The sequence below is a fragment of the Martes martes genome, assembly GCF_963455335.1.
Source record: "Martes martes genome assembly, chromosome: 1".
Classification (NCBI taxonomy): domain Eukaryota; kingdom Metazoa; phylum Chordata; class Mammalia; order Carnivora; family Mustelidae; genus Martes; species Martes martes.
Window position 1 is genome coordinate 180,406,719 of NC_137888.1, and position 14,222 is coordinate 180,420,940.

The 14,222-nt window shown below is 38.7% G+C and overlaps 1 protein-coding gene across 16 annotated transcripts in view; it reads right to left on the reverse strand.

Annotated features, from left to right (window-relative positions):
- The window catches only part of MITF (melanocyte inducing transcription factor), a gene marked incomplete at its 5' end in the record, with an annotated part of 220,641 nt that overhangs the window by 76,555 nt on the left and 129,864 nt on the right, over nt 1-14,222 (reverse strand). For 11 of the 16 annotated variants that reach the window (XM_080822814.1, XM_080822803.1, XM_080822800.1 and 8 more), the window contains one exon: nt 12,530-12,779. In XM_080822814.1, coding sequence (XP_080678940.1) covers nt 12,530-12,779 — 250 coding nt within the window. The remainder of the gene's footprint in view (nt 1-12,529; nt 12,780-14,222) is intronic. The other 5 variants (XM_080822812.1, XM_080822809.1, XM_080822804.1 and 2 more) reach the window with 1 other exon arrangement.

Genomic DNA, 14,222 nt, shown 5'->3' on the forward strand with positions numbered 1-14,222 from the left:
TTTGTACTAGCATTTCCCAATTTTCCTCATGTTTCTTACAAACTAACTTCCAGACTTCCACAACAGTGAATTTCAAACATGAGCACAGCATTAGAACTTTCCAGAGGACTGGCTACAACAGAGATTAACGGCCCCACCCTCAGAGCTTCTGGCTTGACAGGTTTGCAATGGACTCAAGGAATTTGTGTTTCTAAAGAGCTCCCGGGCATTGCAGGGCCTTTAGGTCCCCTGGCCACACATTGAGAGCCACTGAGTTACAGAATATTCACCATGTAGGGTTAAGTTCTACACACATTAGCTTTGTGTCAAACTGAATAAAATTTTACATCAAGATTAAATGTCCTTCCAGAATGTTACAGCTTTCCCCCCGTCTATGAGATATCGGTGGTGTCCATAAAAATGGTCACAATGACCCATACCCTTAACACTAAATTATGAATTCTATCAAGATTGTGCCAATTAATGAGTTGAAAAATTCTTGAGGTATATGATTTTAATATAAACCTGGAATGCTATTAGGAAAATTGAAAGCAACTTTATAATGGCCTATGTGTTTATTAACTTACATCAAGATGATAATAAAATAAGTAATAAACATTGAGAAAATATATAACTCCAAGCTAAGGCAATCATAAAATCTAACAACACAATGATTTTTCTTTCTGGAAGTCACAGCATAGTTAATATTTTTGCTCTCTTGACTTTCGTCTTGTTGTAATTGAACAAGAATGTTACTTTGTAGGCCTTTAGTATTATATAAAGAACAAATTAAATCTCTCCAACACAGTTTAATTCCAGTATAATCAACTCATTGTTCGCATTAGGAATAACAAGGTATCTAATAAAATATAAATTATCATTTTAGGTGTATTATTTCTGGTTTAACAAATGGTCAAAACTGGTATCAAAACAGAAAACTTGGGTTCCCAATGAATAAGAAAAGGAAGAAAAATGGTTTCATTGAATTATTAGCTGTGTTGAAAATGCCTAAAAATATACTGCAAGTTAATGGAGAAAAAGTTGCCTTAGCAACATGAGCATGGACAGAAATCATGTGGAAAACCCCACCAAAAAAACTAGTTTTCAATAACCTACATGTTAATTTAGCTACTAATGAATATATAGTACATTAGTTAATCCTAGGATTAACCAATCTCCTTTTACTTCAAAGTCTTCTTCTGCATCGAGAACATTTTATCAATGTTAAAATGCTTAAATATTCCTGGGGTTTGAGACATCTTGAACATGCTAGACAGGCGCTAGGTAAGTGTGACACATAGAGGTTTGAAAAGAAATCAGGTTGAAAGCACAAATAAGACGTGTGACTCACAAGTCAAGAGCTGTAACTGAGCTCAGGCCTGAATGAAAGGCTGTTGGCAGAGAAAGGTCCAAACGCCACGTCACCAAGGGTGACTCTTCACTGTGCTCCCCTGTGAGACGCTGTTTTTGACATAAAATATCAACCATACATGAGGTATGTCAGCGAATCTGGGCTCCAAGGATTGTAAGAAGGAAAATAATGATTAAATTTTTTAGGGTCTCTTTGGTGGGGAGGGAGGATGCGGGGAACGAATTTTACTGGGCAGGTATCATGGCAGCATAGAAAGATGTCAATGTGGAGATGATATTAATTACTGTATTTTGGTAATTAGTAACTAGAAATTATTGTATCATTTATTATCAACAAAAACAAGGCAGAATCTTTTACTGAGCACTTTCCATCTACCTGACACTGTGTTAAATGCTTTGGGTCTGTGCTAACACAGAAGCCGCACGAATAGTGCTGGAAATGTGGCCAGTGTGACGAAGAAAACTAATTTTTTACTTTTATTTCATTTAAATCCAAATTTAAAGATGTATACTCAATTTAGTTATCAGAAATCTGTTAAATATGTTTATTTAACATAAGACAACTTGGGTATATGAATCTACTTTTTCAACCGTAAACCTCAGAGAAGTTAAACACAGACTGAGTAATTCTGATGAAAGTTTAGCCTCAAACTGAAATGTACTGACAGAGGGAAAATACGCACTTGATATTGAAGACTTGGTATGAAAAAACCTAGTATGAACCTAGCATGAACTATGAAAAGATCTTGTTAACAATTTTTATGTTGATGATACCCTGAAATGATAACACTTGGGATATACTGGGTAAAATAAAATACATTATTAAATTGCTTTTCTCTATTTCTTTTCACTGTGTTTAATGTGACTACAAGGAAACTTAAATTGCCATACGTGGCTCACATTCTGTCTCTAGTGGGCAGCACCAATTTCAATGTACAATCTCATTTAATTCTCACAAAAACTTCTCCAGAGGAGGTACTAAGATCTCTATTTCACAGATGAGGTCACTGAGGCCCAGAGAGAATAGTAAACTTGCCCAGTCACCCAGTTAAGTGTTGGAGCCAAGCTAATCCCAGGTTTTCAGCAGGGAAGCTGATTATGACTGCATCCCAAAGCATGAAGGAGCAGAGCAGTCGGCACGAATGGAAACTTAGCTTCCAAATAATAATTTACTCCATTGTATGGATCCCAAGACTACAGGGCTGAAGTCACAAGGTGCTGTACTTCTCATAAATGCCATCTTTTCAGATTAACCTGCCTGTCATAAATATCACCAAACACTTAACAATGCGGGAGGAGCAAAGGCCATTACTACAGCCTGTCTTACCAGACGAGGGATTCCAATTAAATTCCATCAAACCACACTGAGCCAATACACTTTGACAAGCACCTCACATCCAAGACCTCCAAGAGCCTGGAATTTTTTTTTTTTTTCCTAATTTGCTCCCCCTTTCTCTGCACCAAGAGACAAAAGAAAACCCAGTAAAATGCTGAATGGGGCAAAAGCAAACACAACAAAGTTAACAGGGGCCTATAAATGGCCCTTCAGAATTTGTAAAAACACAAAAACAAGAGGGTGCATTTCCATCACTGCACAATATCGCTTTTGTTTAAGAGCCAACTCTCAGGCTTGAAACGTGTTGGTAATAAATCAGCAGGCATTATTTTAAATCAACTGGTTTTATGAAATAAGCCAAGAGTTGAAAGAGGCAGGACTAATTACCAACATTCCTTGATGAATTACTTAGCGGCGTGTGCTAAGTCAATGTGCGTCTACGTCTTGATCCCCAGTTTTATCCCATACTTATTTCCCAGGAGGTAAAAAGAACATGTGGCTAATTAAGGCACCGATCTCCACAGCCAGAAGTACTCAAGGTAAGATTTCTTTCAAAAAAAAGAAAAGGTTCTTTGCCTGGTACTTATTAATCTAATTTTTACTACTTCACTAGAAAAACAGAGCTAATCTTGTCACCTTTAGGCAGTCTGAACTACCATGCAGTGCTCAGAAAAAATGTTACATATTTGTAATTTAGCCAATAAGAATTTCTTAAGCCCTTCCTAACCAGCAGGAATGTCTCTGGTTTGTCGCTTCTAATTAAGTCTCAACAAAATTTCGAGCTCCTAAATTTTAATTATACAAAACTCAGGGCCAACAGGGGAGATTACGACAAAGCTATGCCTGGTGATAAGGTAGCAGAAATCTGAATTTCGCTTTTCATGTTGGGCCTCTTAACTACTTTTGAAAATTATTCACAACCTGGTGATTCAAATCCTTTTCTTCATGTTTAATTTCCAGGACCCGTACACCTTGCGATCTGTCCTGCGGGAAAGGCCATGAGAGTTACATGATGCGTTGAAGTCCAGCCAACTCACCTGACAGACCAACTGTACTGCTCAGAAAGCTGTGGGCGAAGAGGACTTTGTCAAGGATCCCGAATAAAATGCACCGGAAACACTCACTTTACATTAAGAATGTATGCGCACACTCTTCTAATAAAAAAAATAAAGCCTCTCACCACTACCACCTCCAATCCCAAAACCCGTTCCAGAGGTGTACGCTTGTACATTTGTACATCTGTACATCTGTACATTTGGTACAGATTCATCCAGACCCTTTACTAAAACATTAGTTTTTAAAAGAATGGTTAAAACGATTCTTTTTCACAAAATAAATCTCTGGCAGTCACCAATTTCATCTGCTTTAAATAGTTTTATAGTTTTGAGTCATCTCATTTGTGCAAAGTTATAAATTAATATGCAAAACATCCAACTTCATAAACAAGGCCTGAATGACTAGTGTATTGTCAGGAACTACAGTGTCCTTAAAGTTCAAGGTGATATCAAAAGAACTCAATAAAAAGAGACATATTCAGGACAAGAGCTAATATTCTAGCCCTGATTGCAGTTATACCCTTGCATAAAGCCACAGTGCTGATTTACATAATTTTAAACACAGGTCCCACCCACTTATTTTAGTAGGGCAATGGTAAAATTAGATTGTGCTTACACATGTCCACAATCTCTGTTGTTCAAGGGGGTATTTATAGAAGGTGGTCTTTCAAATCTAAGCCCTTTCCCTCATTGTTGGGAATGAGTAGGTAACATTCGTGAAGAGGACTTGTGACCTTTCTGTAGAGTGATGTAAGATTTATTACAGCTGTCCCTATTCACTTAAAATCCACTTGAAAGCCAACAGAAAAACAATCAGAATTGAAGCTCCAGTTTTAAGTGCTAAAATACAGCAAAAGCTATTATTAGTGCATTATTAATATTAATACTGCAGGGGGGCAGGGTAAGGAAAACAATAATGCAACTGTAATTGTAGGAAAAGATTCCTATTTTTTTATTTTTATTTTTTATTAACATATAATGTATTATTAGCCCCAGGGGTACAGGTCTGTGAATCACCAGGTTTACACACTTCACAGAACTCATCATAGCACATACCTTCCCCAATGTCCATAACCCAACCACCCTCTCCCTACCCACCTCCCCCCGGCAACCCTCAGTTTGTTTTGTGAGATTAAGAGTTTCTTATGGTTTGTCTCCCTCCTGATCCCATCTTGTTCATTAGAAAAAGATTCCTATTAAAAGATGTGTATGAGTCATCGAAATCAGTGTTTCAAAAGCAATTTGCTGCAAAACAAATACGTTATTAAAATGTACATAGCTATAAAGGACATGAATTGGGACAGCCTGAGCCAACAGGATCCTTAGAACATAAGCGATCCTGAGTTACAATTATTGGATGTTGTCACAGAAACTTTCACTGTAGTGCTACATTAATCAATAATGATACTATAACTAAACCAAAAATTACCACTGTGGTCACTGTGGCCAGGCGGTCTTTTATGAAATAAGAACATATTCAGATCTTTTATCTGGCAAATCATGGAGACTCAGGGATCCACTCTAATTATTCAATATAGATGGCCCCATAATAATTCTAAATGCTTCAGATCATGTATCTTTCCATTAAACCTATAAAATTCCTCTATAGTTTCTCTCTAACCTCCCACTTTGCTCTAACACACTCTGTTACTGATGATTCCTTAGAAATGTTTACAGTATGTCCTTGCATGTCCTTGAACTTTGTAGAAAACCACAGGGGATATGGTTATAAGTAACAGGGTAGGGTGTGGAGCCTGTGTGACAACAGTGCCTCAGTTTCCTCATCTGGAAGATGGGGCTTATCCCATCTAGCCCCTAGGGTTGCTAGAGGAATAAATCAGATATAGAATAGGACATATTTAGCCTACCAGCCAATAATCGATGTCCGTACAGTCACTGTCTTTCCTCCTCCAAGTTGCTTTAGCCAGTACTGTATTTACACCAGTAATTCTTTCTTTCTTTCTTTCTTTCTTTCTTTCTTTCTTTCTTTCTTTCTTTCTTTCTTTCTTTCTTTCTTTTATTAAGTAAACTCTACCCCCAGTGTGAGGCTCGAACTCACAAACCCAAGAGATCAAGAGACGCATGCTCTATTGACACTGTACTGGCTGGTATCCCTACTGGCCGGGCACCCCTCCACCAGTAATTCTTATTAAAATTTTAAGCTGTGGCCTGAAGCTGTGCAATAAACATCTGCTGCAGGCCCTAGGCTACTATGTCACTCTAGAGAGTAACACTACTACTTCTTCCTCCTGAGGCTTCCCAGGCCATTTACTCTAAGAGAGGTACTACTAGCAATGGTTAAACAACCTGAGCCACGGAGTCTTAACTGAGCAGGTTCATTTCCTGACTGTACCACCTGCTTCCTTGACTTTGGATGAGCTGCTTACCCTTTGCCTCAGTTACCCCATCTGTGACATGGGGATGCAAATGCTAACTGCCCGGAGCTGGACACGCCAACCATGACCGATACCCTAACCGCCCTCCTAGGGAGACATAGACTGGCTGGAATGTAGGAGTCCATCGACGAGGGCCTTGCTAAGTGTTCTCTAAACAAAGAGAGGAATTGAGGAAAGTGCTGAGCACTCTACGGGCATATTTCTCAAGACTTTTTTTCATCATCACCACCACCACCCCCACAACAAGGAGACTTTTTAGGCATTTTTTTCCCCCAAATTGCCTCTCCTAAATCCCACACCCATGAAATTTTAACAGGCACCTAAACTTGGTATACGAAGGCTCCTTAGAAGCCCAAACCACTGTAACATCTATGACTTTTTGCCCTCCAAAAACCAAAATTGGCCCCTTGCCCAACTGGGGGCAATATCATTCTTGTTGGGGGCACACACTCTACAGAGCCAAATTTTAAAACCCTACTTCAATTTTCAGGCCTCACTCCTAGGCCCCCTACATCACTGTTCTCCATAAGACGCTACCCTAGCCTCCACTAGTCCTAAATGAGGAGAACTGTCAATGAACAGACACACGCCTGTCAGCATGGCTTCTTATAACAGCAGAAAGAGAAGGAGCTGAGCAGGCACCTGTGCACACAAACCTACAAGAGGACTTCGGTAGCTCAAGATGACAAACAAAGATCCTTGTGCCTAAAGAGAAGGTGTCCCTCTCAAACCTGCACGGTCCAGGCGTCCACTGAGTGCATCTGGCCCATCTACAACCTAAGGAAATCGAATCACCCAGATTCTACTGTATTCCTCAGTCACATAAAAAGGGCCTTGTGGTCACAGGAAGAGAAACTAATTACATTCTGTGCTAATATTACCAGGTGAACAGGTGATTAGAGCTGATGTTTCAATGTTTTTGGAAAAGTGGAATTAATTCATACACTCATCTGTGTCAAGACTAAATATTTTGTTTTAGGTAGTGGCTCCCCATGGGCCCGCCCACCCATTTAAGTGGACGAAGCCTAAAAAGCTAAGCAGAGATGACTCTCTTCAGTCAGCATATTATCACTGGTTCCTAGTCATGGAAAGCAGTGCAGACAGAAAACAGTAGATAAAATCAATCAATGTACATTTACAGATATTCTTACACCACTTACCGTGTTAAGTTTGATTTTACCAATCTAAGAGAAGCCAATGGAGCCGCTCCCTGCGCCAGTCCCGAGATGACTAAATTCCAACCCACAGGGGTTTGTAAGGCAGCATGGGAGGCAAACGGTCTGTCAGTCAGTGCCCATGGAAGCTAGCACACACCTGTGTCCCCGGAACCATCTAACTGCTTTCCACCACAGAGGAAGAAGTCCCCACCCTGCTTTAGGAAGAAGTTTGAAGCAAGAGTCTCAAAGTAGAGAGAATCCCAGAAGAAGAAACTCTGTTTCTTTTGTTCTGTTTATAAATGTGAACAAAGAGGAAGGCAGGGTTTATGACTAGGGATCAAAACTGCCTAATATATTTCTTCAGACCTCGCTCCCACGGAAGGCAACTGTGGGGTGGGAGAACAGCAGCGGTCAAGGCGGCTGTACCCTAAACTGCTAAGAGCAGCTCCTTCCAGGGAGCTTGAGGGACGAAAGCGATGAGAGGGAGGAAAGAAGGGAGAGTTTCCAGCTGGATTTTTCTTCCCCGCTGTTAAAATTGGTTCCATGTTAACAAACATGGTCTATGATTTTTAAAAATCAATAAAAATGAGTTTTGAAGAGAAAAAAATTTGCCTTATGTGTCACGATGAGCATATCAAAATGATACAACCAGAAGACTCACAGACTCTATAGGGAAACGAGGTCTCTGGGAGGATGAGAAGTTGTTTGAACCTGGAATCTGTTTGGCCCCCCAAAGAAGGATGTGGCCTTCTAGACACCCAGTCTGATCCAAAAATGAAAGGACCCCAAAGTTTATAAACAGTTCTGAAATCAGGCTCACAGAATGTCTATGTCACAGCATCCAGTGACAAAAATATATGATGGACCACAGATGAACAAGAATAAATATGTTATGGCCCAGACTATGGTAACGGAATTCTCAGATGTCCTTTCTTTTGGGGACAGCACCTGTAGCAACAGATTTCGTAACTAAGAGGAACAATGTGAGCCTATCTGAGACCCCCTGCACCTGTTCCTGCTTCCTGTAGCCACCATGACGCTCATAAGGTTCTGTATTCCTGGCTCAATAAATCAGGAACAAAATTTACATGCATAGTGGAGTATGGAAATAGTCCCTTTTGCTAATCTGTAACCCACCAACCCCCAGGAACTCCACATATCCTTTTTCATGTTTCTGTATTCACCTAAAGGAGAAGCAACACCTTAAAAATGCTACACCAGGTCTTCTTCATAAGTTATGGACAAAAGGCCAGCAGATAAGTCACACACCTTTCCCTGACTAGTGAAATCTCATGGAATATCGGGTGTAGAGCAAGGTGACAAGGAAGCAGGACTTCCATCCTGACCTACCAGAGTAACTATCTAAACAGGATGCCACATTATTACACAACCAAATAAATGCCAAAGTAAATTGAGTTTACAATGTAGCAGCCCCTGGTAAACCGCTTGTACGTTTCACCGGACAACAAGCACCATTTCAAATTTTGCAGCAATCTGCTCAACTTCTTGGATTATTCGAGATTTAAAAAAGGGGGAAAAATTTTTAAAAATATAGGCTTGCAAATGACTTAAAATATCCTAAACCTTTAAATTTTTAAATTCCAAGGTGAAGAGAAGAAGGGGATGGAGGAAGGAAGGGAAAACCTTGGTGATTCCCTACAAAATTCTGAACAGAGAAATGTCTTCAAACCATAATGTTTTCAAGTTATAAGCTGTCAGAGTCCTTCTTGTGGGAGGGAATGAAGGGAAAAATTCTGATGAACTTGCCAATCCAAGGTCAGGGCAACCAGGCACTCCTCCAATCAGTCCGTGTTACAGATGGGACAGTGAAAACACATGCCTGGTGTGTGCAGATGGTAACACAGTGCATGGTACTATGATGCCTCTTTAACTATGAGACCTGACAGGCGTCTGCAGAGTCCACCCCTGGTTCCTCTGCTTTTGTTTGAAAGAAGTCAGATCAAACCTCACAACTAAGATATGCATGACTCCCATGTCAACAAAACCCACCTGTGGAAGAAACTGCTTCCATTAACGGTTCTTAATGATTTTTTTGTCAATTCATAATTTGAAATACGAGGTGTGTTCGCTGTGATGAACAATGCATTATGAACGCTAAGTGTTGGTTAATTTATGATAAAGAGCATCCTTCATTATAATACCCAATTGAGTCAGGTTGTTTTTAAGAAATCCAGATGACATAGCTAATATTTAAATATACAGCAGTAAGACTGATCAGTCCATATTACTCACCATGAGAGTCAATAAGAACACAGCTGCAAAGTAATTAAATAAATATAGAAACAAGAAGCTAATCCTACAAAGCTTTGTGAATTTACAGACTAAACGGTGAAAATGTGAGGAATAAGTCGTAATGCATATTTCCAGCCTCTAATCTGAATTCCAAAGACTGGACCTAAGTTTACAGGAAGCTGTCAACAATTTTTAAACATGCTTTATAAAGCTCCATTTTTTTAAGCCTAACTCTGCCAAAAAAAGGAATTAATCTGAAAACATGAAGTTAGCTTTTCAAAAATCATTCAACCCACTGATAGCAAAATGTTGGTAATGAGTTTGCGTGGGTGATCTTCCATCAAGTTCTCGAAAACCAGTAGGAGATGGGGAGATTTAACCAGGATTCTCTAGCACTTGTAACCACGGCTGAGTATACACATCGACCTCCACTGAGAAGCAGGTATGTTCTGTTTTGACAATTTAAATCTTAAAAGTTTAATGAAGAATTTACTGAGGCTACACTATGAAAAAATATTTGTTCAACATAATCTGTATCATAATGCACTCAATTACTAGACTTGTGATTACTCATTCCTTAAAAATGTATATTTGTAGAAAGAGTCCAAGACTGAAAAAATTAACTGTTTTTAGTTAAGTTAACCATTTAACTTTACAAAACTATGCTTATGATTTAAAAACCATACGCGGGAAAAGAAAAAAAAACATTTCTCTCACTTACCTTTCTATAGAAAATCTTTCATAATAATATTTTCATATATGCAAGTTTTGAAAATATGTAAACTATTTTTAAGTAACAAATCCTCAAGTATCTGGGGCCATCCCTTACATACTACTCTCCTCAAAAATATTATTTGAATTTCTTAGAATGTCATTTTATAGGCAATTACATATTTTACTTGGTCTTTTATCAAAGGGCACTACAATTTGTCTAAATGACTATCAAACCCATCCGCAGTGCTATGCCAACTATATACCTTTTTAAAATAGGATATCACTACTTTATACACTGAAATATAAAAATGCACAAGTCAAAGAAACTATATCCAACTTGAAACACAGATTTACCAATTGCTCATTTTTAGTTAGATTGGGACTTCTACTTGTAATAAATTTATTTCTGCTTCAACTTTGGCATTTTTCTGTGATACCTAACTTGAAGGTTGTAGCTCCAGTCACCGTTACCAGGAAACAGCAACATATAAGGAAAAATGGGTGTATTATTCAAACCACGTAGTACAGGTTTTCATTCTAAGCATTTTCAAAATAACACTTTAAGTAATAAAAACATTTAGGAATGATGTCCATATTTAAGATGATACAAAAACGGTATTTCAACGTATTTGCATATGGGTGATTTCCGCACCATCACATGTAATTGCCTGAATAGAAATACTGTTTGCAAGTAATATACTTTAATACAATATGAAACATTACCTTTGAATTGGACACAAATCACTACTAGCACAAATCCATGTCATCTCTTCTACTATGTATCCTTCAGATTTAAAAAGTAGACTATTATGGTGAATAAAACAGACATATTTCTCCACATTTTATTATAATTTAATTCATATAACTTTAAATTCATCTAACTTTAAATAGATAAAACAATTGTGATTCCTGTGAACACCAGACAACGTAAATCTTAAATTATAAAAACTTAGTTTTTGTCAATTTTCACCCAAGCAGAACGGAAAGATTTAATGTATAGTCTAGTCCCGAAAGAAAATTTGTCTTTATGGGGGCAGTGGGGAGGGGAACAAAATAACCATTAATTGCGGCAATATCTAGAACTTCAACCACATCAGAGTAATATTTTATGCTAAACTCTTTGGATCTCTTTTGCCCTCACCAAATTTCTGCTTGTTTTCTTCATGAAAGAGCTTCATTATTTCATCACTACATCTTAATAGGGTCTATGAAAATAAAAAACAATTGACTTTAAATTTGTTTTTCAAGAATCTTTGCCACTTCCTGGTAAGAATGATATATTACTTCCAGTTATAACACATCATCCCTCTATTTACTTTAATTGTAAACTTTAAATAGTGGGAGATGTTTTTTATCTGAGCACAAGAATGAATGCGAAGACCAACAATGAATCACCAGAGTGTAAAGTTCACATTGTTTAATGAACGTTAACACTTGGGACTCTTTCGAATGAATCAATTAGGTGAATGGGTTTAAAAAATGTTCTTTTAAGTAAGGAAGTTCCCTTACTTTCCTTTTAGCTTTCCTTGCCTCCGTCATATTTAAGAGTTGGAATGTTTATCTTTAAACAAGGAGTGTGTCCAACGTGAGGTGGAGGACATGTGTGAGATGGAATTCTATTCTTAGACTTGTTACAGTTTTCCCCAGTAATTAGGAAGCTATATGTCCCTGATAGAATGATGTTAACAAGCTCCTGCAGTTTCTACTCTAGCAAGAAATCAAAGAGCCCCCAAACAGACCACTTCAGTTAAAGGATTATGCATTCTGGTTATTAAAGTGAAGAAAGCTCTCCTACAGTTTTATCCCAGAAGAGACTTTCTAAACCAGTCAGATTCTACAGCCAAGCTTACTTACTAAATAAAGAAGAAAATTAAAAGGCTCTCCATGGAATGTTTGGAGGGGGAAAAAAAAAATACATTATTAGATGAGATTCATTTCAGGTAACATGTACATTTTGAAATTATCCCAAAGAAAAAATGGAAAGGTATCATTACAACCGATGCCTATTCCTACCTGCTGTTTCTCATGGAACATCGACTCTCTCCCCCCGCTTAGTGAGGGCTACTACTCCGTTCGCATTTATTCTGCGCCCTTCCTTGAACATGCAAAGCCAGGTAGCATCAGTAGAGTTGGCATTGACAAGACAAACAGGATTCAGATGGGTTAATCTGACCAAAAACACATTCAGATAAATAAAACACCTAGGAAATGGACAATGTTGGTCTGGAAGAGGCCTTGGCCCAACCGACAAGAGTGACACTCACGTACCTTGAGGACTTCCATCGGCACCTGGGTGGCAGAGGGAAGGGTGGTGGGCACGCTGACGTTTATGGCTGGGGTCTGACTCACAGGCACTCTCTGTTGCATGAACTGGGCCGCCTGCAGCTTCTGCTGCTGCTCCCTGCGCTCCTGCTCCTGCATTTGCTCACGCATGAGTTGCTGGCGTAGCAAGATGCGTGATGTCATACTGGAGGAGCTTATCGGAGGCTTGGAGGCCCCAGGATGCTCCTCGGAACTGCTGTGGGAAAACCAAAAAAAAAAAAAAAAAGCACAACATTTAGTTTCCTAATGAGACCTTTCGTCGGCATTTTAGGGGGGATCCTAAATTGCACCAAACTATGAAATGATCCTGTGTGAATATAATCAAGTTGCAGAATGGTACTCCACATAATTGAAAATCAAGAGGTGACAGGATTTAAGTCATTAGGAGTTGAATTAAAATAAGGCAGCTTGATTGCATCTAGGCATTTTTATCATGCGGCTTAATTTTTTTTTTAACATTTTATACCACATACTACTCATCACCACCAAATATAGCGCCGCCATATGAAGCGCCAAGAAGCACTGCGTCTTAATGGCACCCAGATTTCCACATTTAAAAATAAATTGCTTGATTTGCTTTTTCGTAACTGACTCTAACCAAATAACTACTCCTACACATTATCTAAATTCCTTGAAGATGTCGAAGATGTTTACTAACGTGGAATAATTTCAAGAAAAGGTGAACTTTGTCATGGGGAGATTCTGTGAGGATATGGGAAGTAAAAATCAGTAATGAAAGAAGCATTTGGACCAGGAAGGTTAACCCTGGGCTCAACTTCAGGCTTCGGGGAGGGGGCAGAGGACAGGCTGGTTTGACAACGCAATTCTCCGTCTGGTGTTCTTTGTACGGTCTTTTCTCCTGATTCATCTTGGCAAGCTCTCCACTACACGTGTCTGCGAGATCCCCATGCGGCCTACTTCTGATGGTTTTGGTGCTCACTCTATCCAAAATTACAGAAAAAGCTTAAACACTAGTCCTAAGTTAGTAAGAAAAGACCTCCTAATTTTCCTAAATATGGGTTGCGACTGCTTATCTTGCCAGCTTTACAGCATCAACAAGTTTATTCAACCTCCCTCTGCCTTAGTTACCTTATCCGGAAAAGAGAGATAATAATAGTTTTTTCACACATTTACTCATTTATCAGAGAGAGGGGGGGTTTTAAAAACTTCGGTTACGTTCCTTGTATTTTATGGTCCTACCTCTTCAGGATTTGGAGACGATTCAGTAAAATAATGCACATAAATTGCCTAGTACAATGAAGGCCATGTGGTACTACTTCAATAAAGGTTTGTCCTTGCTATTATTACTAGCTAGAAATTTTCATTGATTATTTATTTCCAGCAATTTGGTTTTCTTTAAAGAAAAAAATCTCTGCTTAGGGCAAACAGTGCAAAACCTTGGTACCTAGAAACGGAAAAACAGTAACATTTGAGAAAATATTCACTCTCAAGGAAGTCGCTCATCAAGGGAAATATGTAAGGCTTTAGCTTCCTTCCTTGAATATAAACCCCAGTATGGTCTTTACCTTCCAACAAAAGACAAAATAAAGCCTTTAAGCCATTGGCCGTCCTTATGAACTCCTTAAAGACAAGAACCTTCAAATTCTGCAGGTAACTAAACATGCTAACAGATGAGATG